The sequence below is a fragment of the Varroa destructor genome, unplaced genomic scaffold (assembly GCF_002443255.2).
Source record: "Varroa destructor unplaced genomic scaffold, Vdes_3.0 BEIS01000003.1, whole genome shotgun sequence".
Taxonomy (NCBI): Eukaryota; Metazoa; Arthropoda; class Arachnida; order Mesostigmata; family Varroidae; genus Varroa; species Varroa destructor.
The window spans coordinates 36,114,835-36,138,618 of record NW_019211456.1 but is presented as its reverse complement, the minus strand read 5'-3'; the positions used below and the strand labels follow the sequence as shown (position 1 = coordinate 36,138,618).

The 23,784-nt window shown below is 39.8% G+C and overlaps 1 protein-coding gene across 3 annotated transcripts in view; it reads right to left on the bottom strand.

Moving 5' to 3' along the window:
• Positions 1 to 4,032: 4,032 nt before the first annotated feature.
• The window catches only part of LOC111246593 (uncharacterized), a 159,822-nt gene continuing 140,070 nt past the window's right edge, over positions 4,033 to 23,784 (bottom strand). For 2 of the 3 annotated variants that reach the window (XM_086984521.1, XM_086984522.1), the window contains 13 exons: positions 23,117 to 23,221; positions 21,905 to 22,021; positions 20,558 to 20,998; positions 18,856 to 18,888; positions 18,401 to 18,679; positions 16,360 to 16,465; positions 15,754 to 15,895; positions 15,085 to 15,216; positions 14,547 to 14,828; positions 13,338 to 13,457; positions 11,816 to 12,012; positions 11,530 to 11,634; positions 4,033 to 9,971 (listed from right to left, as the gene is read on the bottom strand). In XM_086984521.1, coding sequence (XP_086840647.1) covers positions 9,715 to 9,971; positions 11,530 to 11,634; positions 11,816 to 12,012; positions 13,338 to 13,457; positions 14,547 to 14,828; positions 15,085 to 15,216; positions 15,754 to 15,895; positions 16,360 to 16,465; positions 18,401 to 18,679; positions 18,856 to 18,888; positions 20,558 to 20,998; positions 21,905 to 22,021; positions 23,117 to 23,221 — 2,316 coding nt within the window. In that variant the 3' untranslated portion in view covers positions 4,033 to 9,714. The remainder of the gene's footprint in view (positions 9,972 to 11,529; positions 11,635 to 11,815; positions 12,013 to 13,337; positions 13,458 to 14,546; positions 14,829 to 15,084; positions 15,217 to 15,753; positions 15,896 to 16,359; positions 16,466 to 18,400; positions 18,680 to 18,855; positions 18,889 to 20,557; positions 20,999 to 21,904; positions 22,022 to 23,116; positions 23,222 to 23,784) is intronic. The other variant, XM_022796440.2, reaches the window with a different exon arrangement.

Below are 23,784 nucleotides of genomic sequence, written 5' to 3'. Positions count from 1 at the left end.
CATTATACATTAAGGGTAACATCCCTTGTGAAGCGAATACTGTTGAACACAATGGTTTTCTCTCATATAGAGCAAATATGCTAATCGTTTGCTATTTTTTCTTTTGCCGTGTATGCTCAAGAAAGTCCTGCGCTTATCTCACTCAAAGTGGCCTTTGCTTTCAAGGCTTTCGATATAAAGACCTTAAGTAGGACATAAATGATAACGATGTTTAGTCCTAGTATCGACAGGAAACTTCCTACCCAAGAGCGAAGGGTACCGTAACTTGCCGTCGTGCTGGCGCTTGGTATAACGTAAACGGCATCTAAAAACACTTCCCGTTTGTCATAGAGTTTTAGCAATGTTTGCTTCTTTTCTTTATTGTTTTTGACGATACCAGATCGCCATAACATTTCTGAATTTAAAGAATAAAATTTAAAAAAAAATTAAACATGTATATTAGAATACTCATTGAAACAATGGCCCATTTCAGCATTACTCGTTATTGTTAGTACTAGATATTCCAGATACGCTTGTCTCTGATAATGTTTAATCAAATAGATGTTCCAAGTTCGACATCCTGTGCTGTCATGATGTTTTGATCTCGAAATACTGGCTAACGGAATTTAGTTGCAGAAACAACAGTCACCCGCAATCGATATCATTTTAGTTTTATGCATTTTTTGCGTATGTATATATCATATTATTTTTATGTATATATAAATTTATATATGTATAAATTATGTTTATTTATTATTATATTACAGGGCTTTTGTTCTCAGATGGTTAAATAAGTGAAAGAAAACACATTTCTGATTTAATTTTCTTCCTCCTGGGACATTAATGAAAACGAAGTACACGGGTTCCAGTTAAAATGCGCTCTGGTTCAAAGTGATCTGATTCCCTAAAAAAATTTCACAGCGCCTAGGCTCATCAAAGGCAGAAGCTTCGCCGTCTAAAACAAGAACTTTGTGCATTGACTTGCTTCTGCCCGTAAAAAAACAATTTCACACGAATTTCAATAGCAAACACAACGAAAAACAAGAGCATACTAATCACATTACATGTTTGTAACTTAGGTAAGGACAGTGTCAGGAAGATATTACCTGGCTCGCTGTTAATTATCTAATGAGAGATCGCGTCGGTGTTTAGGAGTATAAGCTCAGCAGAGGTTCAATAAGAACGTTCTATGCACGTTTCATCGCCTTTAAATTTCGCTCAGCGACACTCAGCAGCAGGGTCGTCTGCTTCTCGAACCTTTGTTGATATTCCTCTAAGCGCGGTTAGTGTAGCCGATTAACGAAATTCTTTTTTACTCGCTATTTTTTTTTAAAGCCCGGGAAAGTCTGCATTTTTTCTTCCAAGTTTCGTTTATTCTCATCACTGATAATGTACGCATACTACCTATAACAGACTTTTCTTATTTTTATCGATCTCATTTTTAATGCATTCAACAGAGATTTTCGATGCTACTTGATGTTTGCTGCAACTGAACTAGCCAAGTATGCGTATGATAGCAAATAGAGACTATATACATATGTGTAGATACCTGTAAATCCAGTTGACTTACTATGTGGATCGTAACTGTAAATATAATACTTTGACTATACATTAGATGTACGCGTGGCCATGTGGCTATCGACAGAGAAGGTTTGGATACAGAAAATTTGGTGGTTGTTGAATGGTTAGACTATCACTACTAGTAGCCTATAATACTAGTAAAAGTACGATTAATATGTTCGTACTGACGTGCCATGTTTGTCTCGCAAAATAAATGTACAAAGTGTGGTTGCGGCCGCTCATAATTGTCGTTGTCATACAACAAACATTTTTTATGTGGCTAAAATTTCTTTTCACCTTAACATTTCTCATTATTTTATTCTGCAAGAATATGTTAAAAGCGTTTATTTGAATTAGCAGGATTCTTCCCGCTTCTTCACGATTGCTATATGAACACAGTAAAAGAAGAACTTCCCACGTATGATGTGTTTTTAGCAGTTAGGTGATCTATTTCTCGTCATTAAGCACAGTTATTCATCTTTATGGCTGACTAACTGACTTAAGGCCCAATTAGCATGGCATACATAGTTAACTATATTGAGGCTTATTGATACTGCAGTACAATGCACCGATATAGTATGGATGCATGTTTGTACTTGTGCGTGTGGCTGGCCATCTGAATATATGCCGATCGGCTATTTAATTTCATAGAACTTAGTTTGCTTTTTCAACCATCGGTAAAATAAAGGCCGCATTTTTGCCTATTGTAAGATCATAGTCTTGCACGATTCAAAGTTGCTCACACATATTGTTACAAATTGTCCAAAGCATACCTACCGGAACTTCAGCACGACTCGGTACCAATATTTCGCTACCTCGTTGCTTTTTGAATGAATTTGTACACATTACAAGCAAGGACTGTAACTATAGTTACATTGTTTAAATGCAGTTACGTCGTAAGTTATCATTAGCAAAAATCTCGTTTATAAGTGAAATCTAGCTCTGGTTCCAAATTTGAATTCTCAAATTTGTATCAGCGCGGCAATCAACGTAGCTTTTCTTTATGCAAACTTAGCATGGTGCTTTTTCTATTACCGTCCTTATTAATTTGTTAGTTAAGCTAGAGTATGCGGTGCTCTTTCAGCATGTAGTAAATGTGTACATTAGTAAGAAGAAACAGTAAGACCCTTAGCGTTAGTTTCTTACGGCTGACGTTATGCAAAAGCGGTTTCAGTCATTTGGCAGTAATAGGTCATACGAAGATGAATGGGTGGATAGTCCGTGACGTTACCTCTTAATCTTATCCATCGTACTATACGATCTTCTACTGCCACTGATTTTACTGTTTCATTTGACGGGTGTTATTGTCGATTGTTATAGATGTACACGATAACCAAATTGCCACTACTGATAAATTTTAGTTGTTAGCGTCGCAGCCGTTTGTGGTCCTTTGTCGGTGAGTCTCGTTATGTCGCTCAGTTGCATCTAGGGCCGGTTCGCGGCCCAATGTTTCTCCCACGAGCTGGCCAGGAATAAATAACGTCGACGTCATTGGCTGCCATCGAGGGAGCAGCTATCTTCTCGTCATCAATATGGCTAATTTTGGACATCAAAAAAAATTACGGACAGGTTCTTCTCTGCCAGCTTCCAGACTTCTGGCATCCCCTAGCTTCAGTTAAGCTACAAAGGGTGGTTGATCTTTGGGCATTTTTGACGAGCTGCTGGTTTTAGCCACTTTAAATGGAGCTCATCATGTAGGATGAATTGGCGAGGCTGAGCAGAGGTGGAAGGGAGCGTAATGGTAGCAGAATAGCTATTACGAAATAGGCGATAGGGTGTCGATAAGTAGTTGACTGTACTATAGCTAGCTTTGGTTTTGGCCCTGGTTTTCTTGAAAGTCTCGAAGTTGGAGTGACTGGCAGAGATAGCAAAGTTGGTAACGTATGTCAATGAGTACCGAGTTCTCCCGCATAAGTGAAATAGCAGATAACAGGGGACGTGCATAACGGACGCTAGCTAGATTAGGTGGAGTGTATCATAATGAAACTAAACACAAAAGGCCCCGCTGATTGTCTTAGATTTATTTTAGGTGCTTTCTAGATTATGGCACTATCTTTGATCTTGTATTGAAGAGATTTTCAAACCATCTTACTTAGTACGGTTTTGAATTTTGCAAATAAAATTACGTAAAACTGAACCATATTCAAAAGCCTATTAGTATTATCTCTGAGAATCCGAAGTTTGGGTTAAAAAACGAAGCAAAATTTCGGCAACCTAAATGAGAGAAATCCAAATGGAATTCTTACGAGGATTATCGTATAAAAGATACAAATCAGCTTGCTTAGAGACTAACATCCGATTTCGAGACCTCGAAAACTCTTAGAATAAATCTGATTGACTAACATACCGTAGGCTTAAAGTTATTTCATTTTTACGACAATTTCACGGTTCTCGAGATAAGCCAAAAAAAAAACTGTGCCTATATAACTTGTCGATATTTCTAACTATGAACCGTAGAATTAGTTTAGAAAAATGAAAGCATTGCCCGCACTGTCAGAGTTATCATCGTACATTTTATTTCGAAGTTACTGAATTTAGCTGTGGTTTTCAAACAGTCATGATTGTAATCTTGTAGTTATCTCCTTCGTCATCTATGTATCCATTATCATAGAGTTGTAATGGTGTTTATAATCCAATCGTGCTTGCATTATTTCATGTCATCACTATTTCTAATTAATCAAAATCATCCAAATATAATTATAGTTACGCGTAATTTTCTTAGCTACTGTAGCCCTTCGTCGTTTTACTGTTCTTTAGTTGTTTTCATACGTTTACTTTTCATGAACGTGAATGCGCCTTGAGCAGATGCAGCCAGTCAGAAGGGATGTCCGATGCTCAATGTCACTATATATGCGGCATGTTGTGTTATTAAAAATTTCCATCGTTCCCTCATCTATCAATGATCGTGCTCTATCTATAAACATTACGCTAATGTCTAACTATGTTCGCGATTTCTATTTAGGACCAGGTGACCTGCCATCACTGGTCACGCGTACGACGACATCGCCTCACGATAGTTTTGCATTGTCGTATCCTGTGGGTACAACCATCGCCTTCTATCCCGTTTCGGTAGCTAGTTACACAATACTCAGTAATAAGATCATCTGATCAATAATGTAGTTTCAAGTTAGCCTCTTTTCACGTTATGTTTCTGCTGTTTTTTATCGAAGTGATCTACTTCATTTCATTTCTGAGTACTGACATTCCTCAGATAGCCGCAGATATACTTCAGTATTACTATATTGTAATTGTATTCGTATATATATATACAGAATTTAATCGCAAGATATTTCTTTTCAAATGAGTGTTATGCGGTCTTGGAGAAACACCATGGCGCGCTGTCGCTATCTACATACTTAGAGAGTGAATAATTATATAATATATAGTAACACTATTCAGACGATTAATAGTAGTTTACTGCATACGCAAAGTCAGACGAGAATTTATATATATATATATATATATATATATATATATATATATATATTTACGCATGTACTTATTTATTAGGATTAAGGTTAAAGGTAAACGCTCTGTACAGTTTTTGCTTTATATATATACTTGTCATTACATATGTGTATCTCTCAATGTATATTCCTCTAACATATATATATTCATCCCACTGTATAATGTTATAGTTGGATCATCGTTATTATTAGTGTCAGAACGATGAATAAGCATTATTCTGGACTTTACTCTGTGTTTATATCATAGTAAAAGCTACCAAGTTGCCTATCGTATTCTTGTTATTATATACTGTTTACTTTTTTTTATCTGGCTTGTTAACCGGGTCCATTGCTCCAGCTGATATCTATTGTATCGTTGCTAATACTCGGTATTGGCATTTTCTGCCGATGGGGACAATAAAGGCATAAAAATAAATCCAGCGGAAAACATCTTAGTTACAATTATAATACTAACAACAAATTTAGTTTATACGCCGACAAAAAGAAATTTAGAGAATGATTCTTATGCTTAAGATCATGTATAATAATAATAATAATAATGTGAACTATCTAAATCGGATTTTGATCGGCGAATCTACCGTGTGAGTTTTTAAAAGCTACAGTAGCTGTTATGTAGCTGATTTGTGGGTATGGCTTAACACAAATCAGTTTGTCCTCCAGAATCAAACGTCGAAAACTGCTGGTTTCAGCATCCATTTCAAGACAAGAGTTCGATTTTGCCAAAGGAGCAAACGCAGAAAATCCAAAGAGGTTGGTGATTGTTTGGAAATTCTATACACACGATTAAGTTGTTTGCTAAGTTGGTAAAAATATTGCTTTGATTTACAAGTGTTAGTACACACGGTTACAAGGCGTTCAGCTGTGGATTTCTGGTTAGTTTTAATCACACCGTTACCTAGTGCACAGGCGTGCAAACTCGATTTAAAGAACGATTTGTTTTGTCCATCTTTGATCCCACTGAAATGATTCTCATTGGCAAAATAAGTCGCGGACATGCCTCTCTGTTTCGACGGAGCCCGCTAAGAAACTATTTTCATTTACAGGTAAAATATGACCCATCGATCCGATCTGGAATAGGAGCGTTTTAAAGACAGTGGCCCGTTTATGAGCCAGTTAAGCTGTGCTTAAGATAACCTAACTTTCGTGTGTAACAGATATGGCACCTTTTACAAAGGAATTATCGGAACCAAGTTAGGCCTTTCAAATGGATGCGGCGAATCTATCATTTGAGGTTATCGAAATCCACTGAGTTGTACTAGCCGAGAGTTACCGGGTCCACTGTACAATACGAAGATTTGATTGCAATGGCTGCTGAAGGCTGGCGTGCCGCGTCGCCAGCAGCAGCTGACTTCGTCTACATGGTGTCCCCCGCGTTCAAGACGGCAACCACATCTTCTGTTCGCAAAATAAGGCAAAGAAGACTTTCAGATCTTCCGCAATCAAAACATTGATAAGCGGCTGAAAAAGAAAAAGGGACAGCAAAATAGAGAAAAAAACAATGGCAGCAAAGATCTTTCAGAAAATGTTCTACAGCAGCACTCGTGCAGATTGCCGCGCATTTATACACGCAGCATTATTCCAAAAGCGCAGAGGGATTTGTGGTCTAATTATACCCAAAAACAAAACTAATGACGACGTACAACAGGAAATCGGCTAGCGAGAACAAACTTCTAAGCCAGTAAAGCGTCGTTGAAACTAGCGGGACGTTAACTTTGGAATGGATCATTACCATTACGAATAGATAAGCTTTATGCAATGTGTGCAATTGACTGCGAACAGATGTCACAAGAGGATGTGCTGGACGCGCGCAACAGGTTAAAAATATACTGATAGAGTATTGATGAGGTAGATCGATTCTGTAATAATAATTGCGATTAATTAATGGTGGCTTAAGGTCTGTTTGTACCGTGAGACGGGGACTCTGGTGTCGCGGATCGTGCTCCATCAGGATCAGTAAGACAGTAGTACATATAAGCAAACACGACAACCGTTTTGAATGACTAATCGACAAGAGGCCCGCCATTTTATTCAAACACTGCCTCAAACTAATGTGGCAAACGTAACTGATTAACAAGACTTGCCCTGGGAAACATTGAGCATTTTTTAATTCTGCATAAGATTACTGTGCCTTGGCTAGAATCCTAAAATGTTCGTTTACCTATGATAGTTGCCTGATAGTCTAGGCAAACGTCAAACAAACCTGCAGATTTTGCTGTGCTAAAGGACAATCGATACAACCTTGTTAGGTTAAATTAAAGCAGAGGTCTAACCAGATTAGTAAAGTGCGAGGAAATCCACGCCCTCGGACCAGGAAGATGCGGCAAATATGACAAGAACTTCTCGACGCCGCGCGATCGTTGAATCGATCGAAATAATCCACCAATATTAACGGCTATCTATCATGCACAATGTTAGCGGTTACCACTGTCAATAGTATTATAATTAGTTTCCTATTATAAGCGCACCAGTACTAAAATGAGTGTATACGTGAATTGGATTAGCCCGGGATCAGCTTATTGTTGAAAATACGCCGAAACGCGATGTCTATTGATCAGGGTACAGCAGCCTCGAACGAAGAACGGGAGGTTTCAAACGCATTAGAGAGAAACCGAGGGGCTTGGAGAGGTGTTATATATTGGGGGAGGCTACTGCTTGGCAATGAAAGAACTTGTACTACGAGAGAGCGGAATTAATCTAAATAAATAGCATGATAAGATAAAAGATGACGATTAAATATACGTAGAACAAATTGTCAGGTGTTTATCAACGTCACATACGATCGTGGGTATAGCATCGTTTCGGCTCTAACCCGTGTGCAAAACTGTTTTCTTCGCAGACATTGTCATACGCCTACCCAGAAGTAAATTTGCTTTCGCCAGTTGAAGGGGCCTGTGACGACCATATTGTAATTTGCTTACTTATTATATAACAGTATTAACACAGTTACACTGTGTACCTAATACTCGGTTCCTCCCAAAAAGGCACTAGTCACATATAGTTGATGGAAGACATTACCTACTCTATTTGAGTAAAATTTTTGTTGATAACCAAGCATCGCTGATTTTCGTAGTAATTAAGCAGTCCCAGATCTATGGCAGATTTTACTGCTTCTACAGCTGCTTTGCTGCTCTGACTATTTTCGTCCAGAATCATAGAACTCAAATTTCCATGCCGTCTATAGTCGACAAATTGGCCCTAACAGATCACCCTGATAGAAAAAGTTCGTTTAGGGTTATCGACGTTTGCTGCAGCGAATGAATTATTCGCGGTATAAATCCCTTATGTAGGCTAGGACGCTATCTTAGAATGCGTACGGCAAATGAGCGGTGACGTTCTCTGCATATCCTAGGCCCTCAAACACATATATAGAGGCCTTTATTGAAAATGGCAAAAATCTATAGAGCTAATTATTGCTATCACTAGGTTAAAGTTAGTTAGTTCTTTCAGATCATTAATTCCACCCAAGTGTCGCAGTCTCCTAAGCAATAATATTACAACATTAGTTGTCTCAAGCAATCGTCAATTATTAATCGTCAATTGTGCAGACATAGTGGTTGCTTTCATAAGCTTGACATCCTTTCATTGTTTTTTTTTTCGTTTCTTTTCTTGTTGCTATTGTACTTCATTCGAAAAGGCCGGGGGCAATAGTTTAACAGGATGCCCCTATAAAAATATCCTGCCGTTGCTTTTTTGTTGTTGCTCCCTTTCTGTACTTTTCGTTATGAGTAACCTTCGTTCCCTCCATTTTTTTTCTGATCAATCCTCCATATTGTGGCATTATTAAGACTATATTATTGTAACTATGGTTATAGACGATCATGAACATTTACGCGGTCAGATGCGGGAGCAAGCCACCTGTTCGTCATCAATTTGCTTACCAGCGAACGATTGCCTCTCTATACATGCGTATTATCAGTTTCTTGGTTATATCAAACAGCTTGAAACGATTTCAAGAAAAGGAAGATCTCGGATCAATCCCGCGGCATTACGCCGGGACACAGAAAGGCATTGCGATTTTTATTACAATATGAACTGGTCCGCTCTATTTCACGGCTGCTAATTGCTGGAGTTGTTGGTTAGGTTGCACCTAATGTAATTGTTTGAGGTTCCTTTCTATGAGTATATGTAGACCACATATGAGAAAGGCATACCTAAATTGCTATTACGTTAAATCGTTGCATCGATCATAAAAGGTTATGGGAAACATATAGTCGCTCCTAATCTCATCTATTCATTATACCGGCAGGCGATAATTATCAATAATTATAGTAACGATCATAATGTTATAGTAACGGTAACGGTCAATGCTAACTCATTTCAAGGCTATTTTCACATTACGCTTTTGTCGTCAGGATTTTCCGTGTACTCCTCATCAGGCTGGCCACGTTCGCATCCTTGTTATTTTTCATAGCTCTTATATATTCGTTCGGCAAACAGTGCAAGCAATCGGTATTTAGGACCGAAATTCAAGATGGTGGAAACGATTGAGTTTCCGTATATGAGTAGACTTATTTCATTTTCTGACGACGTAATGGACACCAGCACCGTTCCTAGCGTTGCTATCATTGCTACGACATTGATAATGGTTCTCATTGTAATCGCTATCGTCGCATATAATTAGTATCACTTCTATCAGAAAGACTGTCGACGTTTGACAGACGAGCTGAATGGCGCAGACTCTGAGAAAATGGCCCGACGTTATCGCATGTTAGATTCGCGAGGACCCGTCGCCTGGAAGTCCTGAACCGCTCTCATGGCTTTTTTCTGCTGGATATGGTCGCTCGGCGTCCTGTGATCCGGGTGCCGCAAGCGGTACGAGCGCGGGGTAAGCTGTCGTTGTTGGCGTCGTCGTTTCAACGGTTATCGACACCGACCCCCGTTCAGCCGCAATCGCGTCAGGGGAGTCGTCACCGCCATTACTGTCGCGAGCAAGCAACAATGAAATCGCGCTTTCCGGAGCTTTGTCTAAATCAGAGGAATGAAGGTAACGTTACGGAGTCTAAATGACGCTGTCTGTATTGTATTGCCTGAAAGCTCCGTTTATCACTGTCATATAGACGTAGCGCATGCATCTTGGGCTTTTGAACATTATGATGACAGAAGTTTTTAGACCTTGACGAGTAGCACCCACGAATAAATGAGTTAACACTTCTTCGTTAGCGAAAATTTAACTGACAATTCCGAATTAAATAGAGCACTTGATTATTGCAATGAGTATCGTACAAACAATACCATCATACATTTGATGTTCCCATGATATGTATACACGATTCTTGAACGCAGTAGAAATTTTATTGGGCGTCTGTATAATATTGGGTTGGTAAATAGGAAACGGCGTTATATCCTAGAACATATGTTTCCTTTTTACGCTTCCGCTATTTCCTTATTTGTATATACCATTAAAAAGTGCTCCCTTTTTATTCAGTAAATGAGTTGCAATTCTAACTATTGCGTAAGAATAAAATTTAATATCAAAATCAGATTCTAAAACTAGATGCTCTTGGCGAAGGATGTGCGTTATCGTATACCTCGCTTTTTGCCAAGCTTAAACGATTGCCAAAACAGCCCATGATACCTATACCGCCTACGAACTCGGTGCCTAAACAGACTACTCAAAGGTGTTTTGCACAGTCCAATAATATCATTTCGAAACCGAGCGATGTATTTCGTTTCGGTCGGTTATCCGAAGTAGATAAGATCACCTCAAGGCGCTGTCGACAGGTATCATGAATCCGTCAGAGTTATTGAAAACTTAAAAGGCTGACTGCCTCATCAACCGAATAAATAGCACAGAGAAGTACGGATTCTTATTGCTAATTAAAATTTCACTCAGCGTCAAACATCGGCCACAGCGACAGGTTTTACACAGAATTGTTATAGGTGACGAAAATTGGCATCTCCACACAGATACGAAGCACAAAAAAGAATGAACAACTCTGGGAAATTTGCCAAAACGTTAATTTGAATTTTCGTTTAAAGAAAACGTAATTTTCGTTCGATAGCGGATCGGAAAAGTCCTGCATAAGGCTCCAACATAGAGTAGGAAAATGGTTTGAAAAAGGGTAAGGTGACTGACAATGCTCTGCTGCTTAACCTGATTGCGTCAATTGAACGAGGCTATCTGACAAAAACGGTCCGGTAAACAAATCGACGTTATCGTTCCCTACGACAATGCCAAGACGTGCATGGCGAATATCGTTAGAGCAGTCCTGCGATGGTGGGTCCTTTTGTACCTATTACATTTTCCAGATCTCTCATTGGCGGATCAGCATTTCTCAACATCAGATCTGCAAATTTCTAACGAAAAATTAATCTATTCGTTTAGCGATAAACGAAGAAAAAGCAACGACGAAAAACGTCATTACTTCTATACTAACGTAATAACCTATTATTATAATATATATATATATATACATCCTGACTTTTAAACGTGACACCAATTCTACCTAAATTTGAAAAATAAATTAAGCTAAACTAATTTAAATAGGAAAAGCGCGTGTAGGCAATAGATATCGGTATATACCAGGAGATGCGGAGTCGATGTCAATATAAACCGTAGTCCTAGTCGAGGAAGAATCGTTGTCCTCTTCGTCTGACATTTCTGATTTCTGGTCAATGAGACGCGAACCTGGGGACGGATAAGTTAAAAAGCGCCGGGCAAAATCATGTTATTTTCTAGAATAGAAGAATAGAACGATGGTTTTACAACATAAACCGTTTCTACTCTGCGGTAAGGCGAAAAAAAGCCAACTGTATGGCCCAACAAATATAAGTTTATGCTACTACATAAAGGGTACCATAGGACGAACCTTCTCTAATGGTTGGTAAGCCAATAGCTTGAGCGGGCGGATGTGGGATAGGCGACCAGGGTGGCAAATCATTGGCTGATTCGCTCTGGGGCAGCTTATCTCGAGAATCGACAGAATCACGCGCGTTTTCCAGCCAAAAATCTGTATCTGACAAGGCCGCGGAGCTTTGGCTTTTGTGTTTAGCTTCTTCATCGAGACTGTAAAAAGAAAAACGGCAAGAGCTGCTTGTTCTCGACTAGAAATACGCGATCATTACTAATGAGCTAATGCAGCATCCAAACCAATTTGCAGAAACGGTGACGCCGATAAACAAGGGTTTGGCAAAATTTTTCGGAACCAATTTTTTTTTTGGAAAAAATTTGGTTTCAAGTCATCTGACCCACAGCCAGGTGCTACGATTTGCCAGTGCGTGACCGAAGTTAAAATTTCCACGGAAGATATTAATTTTACGCTACGATATGCTAGCTAGATTAGTATAAATAGACTGCAATTAAATAGGCATAGACGATTTATAATTAAAAACTATGCATATATATGCAAAGTTGCCTAGATATTGATGTGCAATAGGCTTAGTTAAAAGTTTTAGCAAAATTAAGAATTATAGAGGTAAAGGCTTTAAAATGATTTCATGCCAAAGGTAACAAGGTGTGACAGAGTAGGCAGCAGACCATTGAGAAAAAGTTCTAGTGCAGACCTGCTTTCTTAATTATTAGCTGCTGGTCACGTACACAAGGTCTGAACGTGTATGCCTTATGAATTGAAGGACAGACTATAATTAATACTTCGGCTATAGTGGAAAATAGATACTTCAATCACACTTATTTTCAAACACACTAGTAATTCGAGGAAATCCAAAATGGCGGAAAATGACAAAAACGTTTCCGAATAACATTATCCTACACATTAGAATTGGAATTCTCCAACATATTTTAATTTTCGAGTGTTGCAAGCCATTCTTTCGCCATATGCTGACCAAATGGCATTTTGCGAAGTGAAATTTGTCCTATTTTATATTAACGTCCTGTTCAGTGCGTTAGTGAGAGAAAGATGCACGTTTCCTGGGCTTTAGGTTGTTCCCTGTTTTTTGGATATGGTAAACCTATATGAAAACTAATCTCTTTCAAATTATATACACACACATACGCTTGCCGAGCAACAATAAACTAGATAGTGCTTGAAACACAAAAGCATTTGGTGATGTTATTTTGTACGGAAAACAATTCGCTAAACCCTACAAGACCCAGTCGTATCATTGTGTATAGGCTCCACATATTCCATCCAATATTTTCTGGGTGGTTACTCTATGGAGGACATTTGGATAGACAATTAACTAACGTTAAAGAGCTGCTTGAATCGTGTTGTGTCTTTGAACCACCGCGTTTACTCAAGGAAAATAGAACACAGAAAAATTCACAACGAGAAAAACGTAAATTGATGAGAATCCTTAGCGGGTATTTTCGAGACCTTCAAGTTTTTTTTACTAGTTTACGAATTTACTAGTTAGCATTACGACAATTCCAACCTTTTCCATTGGGGCGGACGTGATCGGCTCGAGGCGAGCATCGGTTCTGTAGGGCTGGAGGTGTCCACTGTTGCTGTCTCCCCCACAACCATTGAGTTAAAACGGGACTGCGCGTACGTTCTGAAACGGAATAGATTAGCCTAGAAAGTGCTTGGTCGACGCTCGATCTAATCTTGGCTAAATGTCTTCATCTAAATACAGTGGAAGCAATTACATACGATAATGTGAAACGTGTTATATACATTATTAATTAGGATAGAGAATTAATTTATTATAATATTAGTTGTGCAGGCATACTCTTATCATAGGTAAAAAGAAATGATGGAAATCTCAATGAGATTGGATTGACAATGAATATGCTTTATCAGGCGTTGAAGTTAAGGAGCAAAATATCGTCTCACTGTACTTCGGCTGAGGGCCAGTTTAATGATTCTGAATCTATCCATTATTGGAGACGTAAAGCCTTAGGGGCTAGTTCTGCTTTATGTGTGCTAGTATAGACGCGTTTGCTGCTCGCACCATACGACACAGCTTAGGTGCCATAGCAATGCGTGGCCGCTTCGTAGAGTACCAGCCTCTTCAATGGCACAACGATCGAATTTGCATTTGTAGATCTCTTATTTAGGAGTTTTTGACTTGACTACTTGAGTATCTTTCGTACGTAATAATGCATAGTAAATGCTCGACCGTGTCAGGCTTGCCACAAACTTTCAGAACGTTTCTGGCCAGACAGAGCCATGCCGTTGGCCACCAACAATTTTGTTCGAGGTGCATCTATCTTGGCAGGAATCATTATGATTCCTGCCAAGATAGATGTTGCAAAACTTTTCTGATGGAAGTCGAAAATAAAAATTAAAAAATTATAGCTGTCTAGGAATTGAGAAAATACATGAGTTCTTTATTCATTTGAAGCAGTTTGTGTTTACCAAACGACGCACCTCAACCGTTATCGTATCACGTCTTGTTTTATACATAAGTTCACCAAATGATCTACGTCATTTTTATAACACAAAAAAGTTTGGTTTTAATTAAAATCAAGAATAAAAATATTTCAGGGAATCACTGTAGATGAGTTTATTCATCAGTACCGTATTGTTTTTAAGCCCAATAAGGAAGGCCCGTTTGTCACACTAGGAAAGAGACCTGGAACGTGGTCGCTTGCCTAGATCGTTCTCTTCGGTCATATCGCACTTAATCCAGTAAATTTACCTGCGACGAAAGGTGGCGACGAGAGCGTCGTGACTCGCCCCGGTCAAAAATTGATGTGACGGTTGTTGCTGTTGGGAGTTCAGCGGCGGGGGAATGGTTCGGGAAGCGCTTTCGCGAGCTGCGTTTGTGGACGGGGTTAGGCCCAGATTAAGGACCGGCTGACGAGGTGGACTGGTCACGTTTACCTCGGAGCGGGGTAAAGGAGGATCCAAGGAGTCTACGCGAACAGAAGAGGAGTTGGTCCACGATGACAGACAGTGTTCATCACTTGGGGGTTTCTGACTGTATAGTCAAAAAAACCAATGTTAATACTGAAATCTGTTAGTCGTGACAATTAGGTGAAATTTACAGGGAATATATATATGTATATATACAGTTTACCTTAGGAGCTGCTTTTGGAAACGAATATTACTTGTGACTTAAATAAACGCAATAACTTGCTGTACTTAGTAAAAATAAATGTAGGGTAAATAGCTGTTTAGAGATTTCCGAAATGGAAAAGCACTCGCCAAACTTAGGTACAATGCTTAGTTATTACTTTTCCGTTAACGAGGGCACATCGACGGATGCAAATCTGGCGAGAGACGCCCGCCGGATTTCGGCTCGTCGCGACGTTCCCAGCTCCGTACAGACTCCCGCTACTCGCGAAAGAAACATGCGCGAGCTCCGCCTGAAAGGTTTTGATTTTGTGACCTTTGTTCATGTTTAGTTTATGCTCACCAGGACAAAAAGAAACTTGAAAGCTATGCCGATATCCATCTTTTGAGTCCAAGTCGATTCTAGTATAAAAACTGGCATCATATAGGTCCAGTTGATACGGAGATACTTCTATTCACCGTCGGACTCGATGTACTTACAAACAAAGACAAAACGTTACTAATACTGTGTTGGTGAAGTCGCATGCACGTCACCGGAGATAGATAGATATAGTTTTATTTAATTTGGATTATGTTCGTTTTGATGATATAACGTGTGTGTCGGCACTGTTTGGAGCGAGCAGATCTGAATGCAGTTAAAGCTTGTGTAAGAATGACAGGAACAGAGGCACTCGTTCCAGAAGGATTAAGCTACAGAAATGAGTCTTCGAAAATTTTGGCAGCTGAGAAATTTCCTGGAACACTGTATTTTACGTAATTTTTCGCTTCTGCTATTATTGTATCTTTTTATAGTGCGGTATATAGAAACTATATAAGATATGGTCACTTGCCCATATCTTCTTCGGGCAATATCGGTAGACTGTTGGCTGTTTCCGGCTGCGATATCTCGGATCGCCCCGGCATTCGAACTCGTCTCGGCCTGGAGGATTAAACGATCCCACGACTGAATATCACACGACGAATGTCTTCGACCTAATGGAAAAGGGAAATTAGGTTTTAGCGGAATATGAGCTCGCGTCGAAAGCTCGACAGAATCGCGCCGATCAACTGTATCAGGCCGCTGGCATTCAGTCTGAAGTTAATGATTTTCAACACTGAAAGTACCATCAAGTTACTTCTAAGACAGGAGAATCCTATCAATGCTATTAGATCAGCGAGAGACCCATACGTGTTTCGAAAACGATGCATAAATAAAGAGTACTCGTTTCAAGATATGAATTCTAAGTTATTAAAAATGCGATCTTTAAATTCCATACTTAATAGGGATAGCCTTACACGATTATTAAATGTGATAATTAAATAAAATAAATCCACAGGAACACGCCACCATACTAGACATGTTAGAGTATTATATTCTTGTTCTATATTCTTCACGTGCTATGTAAACCTGTCATTATGATTTACACTTAAAAAACAGGATACATTCATTATCTTACCCTCCAGGGATCGTTTCTTCATTTTCGCGTCGAACTGTTCAACGAGCATCTTTACTTCCCAGTCATCACTGGATTGTTGCACGTTTCCATCTCGACTCAGTGTGAACTGAATAGGAATGTAGAAATGATAGAACCATATTTTACTAGAAATAATCACCTAGCTCTGGTTTCATCCATTTCATGCAACAATTGAACGTTCACTCACACATATCCGTTCCGTACGCGTCTATTCAGAACCCACTCGGACGATCTGGTCGGAAGCCAGGAACGCTTCTTCGAAGGGTTTTCTTATGCTTTGAAGGCATATCTGTGTATCGTACCGTATTTATACGATACGACCACCTCGACTAAACCAAAAGCTCTTGGTCACTAAGTTAGCAAGAAACGTGCCTTTATAGTTCACGTCACCAGGAAAAAATCCCTATGCGTTGTATATTTAGTCAAGAAAGAACAAGGGGCCATGAACTCAGCGTCCGTCCATTTGCATTTGTATGGCGCCACGGCACAGATCTGGTATTCATAGAATAGTAGCGAGCAACAACAATTTGCCGCAATGGCTTCTATGTACTATTCGTTTCTCCCTTCCTTGCGACGTTCCAATGCAGACAGATGCAGGATCAATAGAAACAAAAGCGCCTGAGTAAGGACAAAAAGGCGCTATTGTGAAATGTTCACCCGTGGAAACGCGGGAAGTCAAGCCCAGTAACGGGCGAAAACGAAGCGTTATTAAGGTGGGTCGCGGTGAGTTCTGGTCCGTCGAGGTAAGGAAGACGCGTAACCAGATCCCGCTCCGCTTTTTTGTCTTGCTTGTCAGCGAATTGCCAATACATTGTGACCTTTGCACAGTACAAGGTGCTCAGCAGTAGCGTCAATATAAAGCCAATATTTACCTGATCTCAGACACCTGATAGGGGATCAAAGACAATTTTACGGCCACCCTCGCTTGAAAAAAAGAGAAGGCAAACAAAAGGGAAGAAGAAGGACAAAGGCTTATTTGAAAAAACAACTACCTTGGATATCGGAACAGAATTGTTTGAAGGTCGAAGTTAAATGTCCTCAAAGGCCAAAATTCGTCTCAAGCGATAGGTAAGGAAAACATGTGGGATCGATTAGGAGAAAATGATTGGGTACGCACATTCATCACATATTAATAAACGTTTATATAACAACAAACTACTTTAGTATCGGTAAATTCAAGCAGTTGTTAGTCGAATTTCTATCTGAGATATTATGGTAAGTGTTATCGGCCCTCCTCATATGTATTCAATGTTCATGCAAACAGTAGTTTTCAAATGGCAGTTAAATATTGGCTTGTCTATATAATTGGTGAGTAAAAAATATATACCCTAGTATCGCCCAAGGTGTAAAATTAATACCTTCATACAAGTTCTATACTAAAATAAACGAGCCGGGACAGCTATCAGTTTTATGGATACAGACGTTTTTTCTATATGTTTTATACGTTTTTTAGATATAGGAAGTTTTTCGCAAACTTCCTCATTATTTTAATAGAAAACAATTTTTCTTTTGTTTCTGTTTGCCGTATTGTTTGTATAAATGTATGTATATATATATTTTTTTTTCTAGATAACTACTTCTTGAGAATGGCTAAAATCAACGTGTGTCTAAAATCTAGAATAAACGCTTTAATCAAGCACGCATCCGGAAAAACGGTTTCCATATTGTTCTTGGATAAATTCAGTAAGTACAGAATTCTGGCGGATATCCATATAGGAAGAAGTTTTCCAAAAAGATCAATCTCCAGTTTTATACATAAAAACACATTTATTGCCTACCAACGGTGATTTCTTTCGCAAATTGCCATTAATTATTTGTTATAGTGAGAATTTAATAAACACTGTATAAATACGTTTTTCCAACCGTAAGCTCTTACTTGCTTCGAAGATACCTGCGATAATTGATATTTGGACCTTTTTCTCATAAAAACCTTAATACCATCAATGATGCTGGACAAAAGTAACGTACAAGATGTGAGTAAAATCTCTAAATACCTAATTTAGTTGTCGTATTTCACTCGCACCTGCTTTCGAACGGATACGGGCAGCTGAATACTGGACGCGCTTACATTACTCGGTCTGTAACGCGTGTCCCTTTGTTGGCCCCTTATCACTGTTGTCGTGTCTTTATTGTCTTTTTCATCAGCGATCTGGCCACGTTCCGCTTGGCCGACGTCGTGAGTCGAGTTATTCACTGATATTCGACTGCCACGATCAAAACTCGGCGTCTTCGATGAAATATCGAAACTTTGCGGAAACTCGAGCTTCCAGAGGTCGTCCGGCCCGATTTTAGAGGCTACCACCTGTCGTCAATTTACACCAACGTAAAACAGACGTCATCAACTCTCCCGTATTTTTGCCGTATTCCTGTTCTTCAGAACGATGTTGACTAGCGTAAATGCAAGCAAATTTTTCTATTCAATTCCTGCTGTGCACGTTTATGAGGCATCATGATGAAGCAATCTATTAGTATTCATACACGAGTAGTTGCCTCCTGCTTTACACCAGTCGCCTGTAACCCAGAGAATCGGAAAGGCTGAAGATGAGCCGGGGCAGCTGGCAGGCTATGTACCGTATAGCCATAAGAAAGTTATGTTGGTTAAAAAAAAGAAGTCGAACAAAAAAATTAAAAAAAGTCATGTTGTACCGTGTGGGACTTCACAAGCATTTGCGACCACTCTTTCCAGTGCTCTTCTAAATAGCAATAAACCGAGATCGTTTTTTTGACACGAAAGAGTCCTTACTATGGCCCATTGTTCCCTCGGTAGAAGACAGGGTACCTATTTGCACAGAAGTGTTTCGACATATTATTGAAAACAGTATGTACAGATAGGCAATATTTCTTTCGTCTCTGAGGAATAGCAACACATGTTGATTGAGGCGTGTTGCATTGTTATCCAGTATTGTTGTCTAGTGGCAGGAGTAAGGATTTTTCTCGTCACCTAAAAAAAAGCAAATTGATTGACACAGATTTGCCCTAGGGCCGCATAGAATTCGGTGAAAACTTCCCTGGGAGCCGGTTGACACTGGATGCGAGGATTGCAAACATGAGGGAGACGCGTCGAGTAAGAAAATGACAACTAAATATATAGACATAGCGCAACAGGCAAAGAAAAAACAATATAGGAAACCGGGATAAAAACCATTTGCATCATGACGCTCAAACCCCCCGCGAGAGATTGTTTGACAAAGGCCAAAGCTTAAGCGCTAGATGGCGATTACGCTGTGGCTGCCGTTATGTAGTCACATATGAGTTTTGTCATCCGTTTTCAACCAGGATGGGTTCGTTGGTGTGATAAAAGCCGCCAGTTACTCTACTTGCTGTAGCAGCGATAGATAATACAAGCAAACGACTGAGTGAGTGTATAATACACAAGTGACATATGGAAATGCAGCGTATAGCGAGCGAATCGGCGTTAAAGGAACAGAAGTACATTGACAGCTATGTTATCTAGTCGTTACAACTGCCTAAGAAGGTTCTTATGGACAGATGCTAGAAAGTAGAACTGGGCACAGCGCCAAGATCTGTGACAGTGACCCTCCTGTCACAGATCTTGGCGCTGGGACAACAATTTATAGCGCTTTATCTTGCATTCGAAGGGGTGGCATTATACCTTTCTGTACATATCAAATTATTTCAATAGCGAGCTAACCCAAATATCCCACTAGAAGCTGAAAATCATCTCGGGTTTAATAGTGCAAGCACGATCCAGCAAAAGACAAACATTCACAAAGGATCGGGTCGGATGGGGTTGGAAGTTTATCAAAGTAATCGAATGCCAAAGTTCAACCGGCTTCAGCTAACAAGAAGGTATCATTTTCATTCTGTTTGCATGGCGGTAAGGGGACGTAAGATACGTAAAACATGACTGTGACGACAAAAAGTGCAAGACGAAATGAGGACAAGAGTAAAGATATGAGAAAACTCAAGTCCCCTCGCATAACATGCCGCATTATAATGGCGACACGAGAGATAACAAGATCATAAGAAATAAGGTAAGCAAACAGTTTAAGCGACACATCATATTATCGGGGGCATCACAACTTTGAAATCCGAAATGTAAATCGAAAACTACGAGGAAGATCAAGAAGAAGATTTAGGGAAAAAAACAGCAAGAAATCGATACTCTGCTTGCTGAATTAGCATTTCTGGTAAATTGCAGTGGTTATCGTGAACATACCATGCCGACGTGGGAAGGCTGCCCTGGGTCCATGCTGGTGCCGGCCCCTAGAGCAAGCGGGTCCTGGGTCGCATCTAGGTGATCGTGCCATGACGCGCTCAGCTCACCACAACAAGCACCATCCATGCCGGCTGTATCTTCGTCGAACGCAGGCGAAGACCCCTGGCCGCCTAGCTTCGGCCACGAGTTCCGCGACGAAAGATCGAAGCCTTCAGAGGCGGTGCTTGGGATTTGCAGGCACGTGTAGGTTTCCGAGAGCTGTTGCGCGAGGTGCTCCGCCGAAACAGAGGTGATGGTGTCAACGTGCCCTAATCCAGCAGTGGTGGTACCGTAGTAGTGTTCGCTGCACTGCTGATGTTGCTCGCAGCAGTGATGGTTGCTGCTGATGAGGCCATTCGGGCCAATCTCAGGTGCGTCGGTGGCAGGTGACTCCGATTTGGGCTGGTGGAATGAACCAGTTAAGCAGAGGCCAGCTAGCAGGAAATGGCGGGAGAAGAGGATGGCAGCGATTCTCCAAAGGGGAACAGATATGGCGGTATATGTACATAGGATACAAAGGCTAGACTTAACAAATTTGAATGCAGGCAAATGGTGTGGTCGCGTCAAGCGTCGCTCAAGGCGGACGAAGCCGATTTGTGATTTACTTGATCATTTGTAGCTTAAAATGGTAGCGATAGTAGAGGTGACTAGTACAGTGAGAAATTGAGAGGTTCAGTGGCCGGCCCCCCTGGTGCTGAAGGGGCGCGCCGCTGGACGTCGTTTATTGACAATTCATGCGAAACTATGTGTAACAATGAGGCATAACCAGCTGTAAGTTAACTCTTCAACCGTTCATCAGACCTATGGACTACAGAGTCTGCATGTACTTAAATGGTTAATCAAGCGATGATCAGAGTTGTTAATAGTGTTTTGGAATGGATTGCTTGTCTGCCAAAATCAATGATGGATGTAACTTGCGTAGCGGCTAATTCAAATTTACTAACTCTACGACAAGTACAGTGAAGGTAGATCTGAGCTAATGTTTTGAATATTGAACCCAAAATAAGATTACTTTCATCGCTGACAAAACGGAGTAAAGAACAATCTGCTCTGCACTGGGGTGCGTCGTAAACCTGCAGCTATTAAAGGGGGAGCAAGCTGATTCCGGTTAACTCTCAACGTTAATTTATTTCTCCTAATTTATCTATCTACGTTAGGTTAAGGCTTGACAACGAGACAACCTAGTTCGCGCATGAGCTAAATCTCAGCTAGCTATATACAGCGCGTTTACCTAGGACTCGACGACATTTCGGTTAGTGATGGTCAAACGAATGTCCCCTACAACAACTTGTAAAACAATCAACTTACCGTCGCAGCAAGTAAAAGTGCACCATCTTCCGCCTCGGAGTCGAATGATGAGTCGCTTAATGAGCACAAGTCGCCTATAAAGCTTGTATTAAACTGCTGCTGACGAAGCTCCCTTTCCTATTATTCATTGGTGAAAGTGTAAATGCAAAACGAATGCAGTGACACGAACATTTTAACAGAGAATCTAGTGAAGCATCACGAACGAATCCTTTATTTCATTTACTCGGAATCAATTTGAGTTTGGCCCCGCAGGCCGGGGTAGGCGTATGCTGGGGGGGCGCGGGCGTGGGGTGAAACAATTGCAACGCTTAAGTCGAATGATAATAATGCATATCACTAACATTAAATTTGTTATATAGCGTTTGCATATATTGAAATCGCTCTCATAATTATCTCCCTTTGTACTATATTATAGATTGGATTATTTAGCGTACTATTTCTTTTCAATTACCGTTGGATATTCTTAATATATAGTTATATAGTTAATTAGATAGATAAAAATAGATTGAATATTTGCGCTAGGCGGTGGCTTTGATTAATTCTAAACAAAACCTATTGTTAACATATGACAACTACATGATATGATACAACAATATGACAACTATATAAAATGCTTTAGTTAGCGGTATATCCCTCTGGAAACTTGGACAGTTACTTCGGTCAATACTCTCCGAAGGAGACAATTCATCGTCGAAGATCATCGAAGACTTACTCATGGATATAATGATAATATTGCTGAAAGTTTTTCATTAGAAGGTAAGCCAATTTTACCTATATATATATATATATATATACATTTTTCTATCCTCTACTCGCACAATTTCTATTGCCTAGAAAGAATATCCCATGTATCACATGGTACGTAACATAATCAGAAAATGTGTAATATTTATCGGATATATTTTTATTAGATTAATCTTGCCATGTCGTCAAAGCAACACTTCTGTGCAAGACGTGCGTGGTATAAGATGTCCTGTTCAACATGGAAGAGGTACCAGCTGCAAGAACGTAATTTCTCAGTAGCACATTGGTTGTTATTGTTTAGCGAGTAGCTAAAATCCAACCTCAAGGCAAGACGATACTGAAATTTGTATAATATATTGCGTAGCATAGATAGTGTTAATTAGAGAAAGAAGATAGATGAAGTACAACATTCTAAAGATCCATTGAAAAAATATTACTCTATCGATGTTTTCCTGTAGCTTTTCTTACTTTGTACACAAGCTCGTCTTGAAGCTCGCTGATGATACTATCCTTCCGTTCGAGTTCGTTTTCCAGCGCCTCGACTCTTGAGGTTAACTCCATATGTGTGTCCCTCTAAAATATCAATATAATTAATATTTAGTTCCTCAAATGTTTTTTTTAAAAAATGGCACACGTTCGACTACACCAATGGTTCATTGGCCAGCGTAAAATTTGCTGATATAAGTGAGCCATTTATGCATTTGTTAATAGCAACTCATCATTGTCATACGCAGCGAACTCATTTTTGAGACATTACTTCGAAACAAAGTTATAATTATATCTTCAATTTTTGTGGTAATAAGCTTGCGAGAGTCGGTGCTTGCTTGCTGGCTAGCATGCTTAATATACATGAGCTACTAAGCTTAACTTATACAGCGCTCATGTATTCTCATACAACGCACGTTAGAATGAATAATTCTGCTACTGGTTGGCCTAAGCCTCTCGGACTTTCTGGCCCATGTCAGCTGAATTCCAGAAGCCTAACGGAACTCGAAGAGCCTTTGCTTAGTGGAAGCGCCTTCAACAGGGATAGGTCGTTTTTTACAGTACTTTCTTGGAGAAACAATAATATTGGGCGAAAATGGTATTTGGACCAAATTCGATGGCTTCCGAGGCTGTCCCTTATGCCCTTTGCA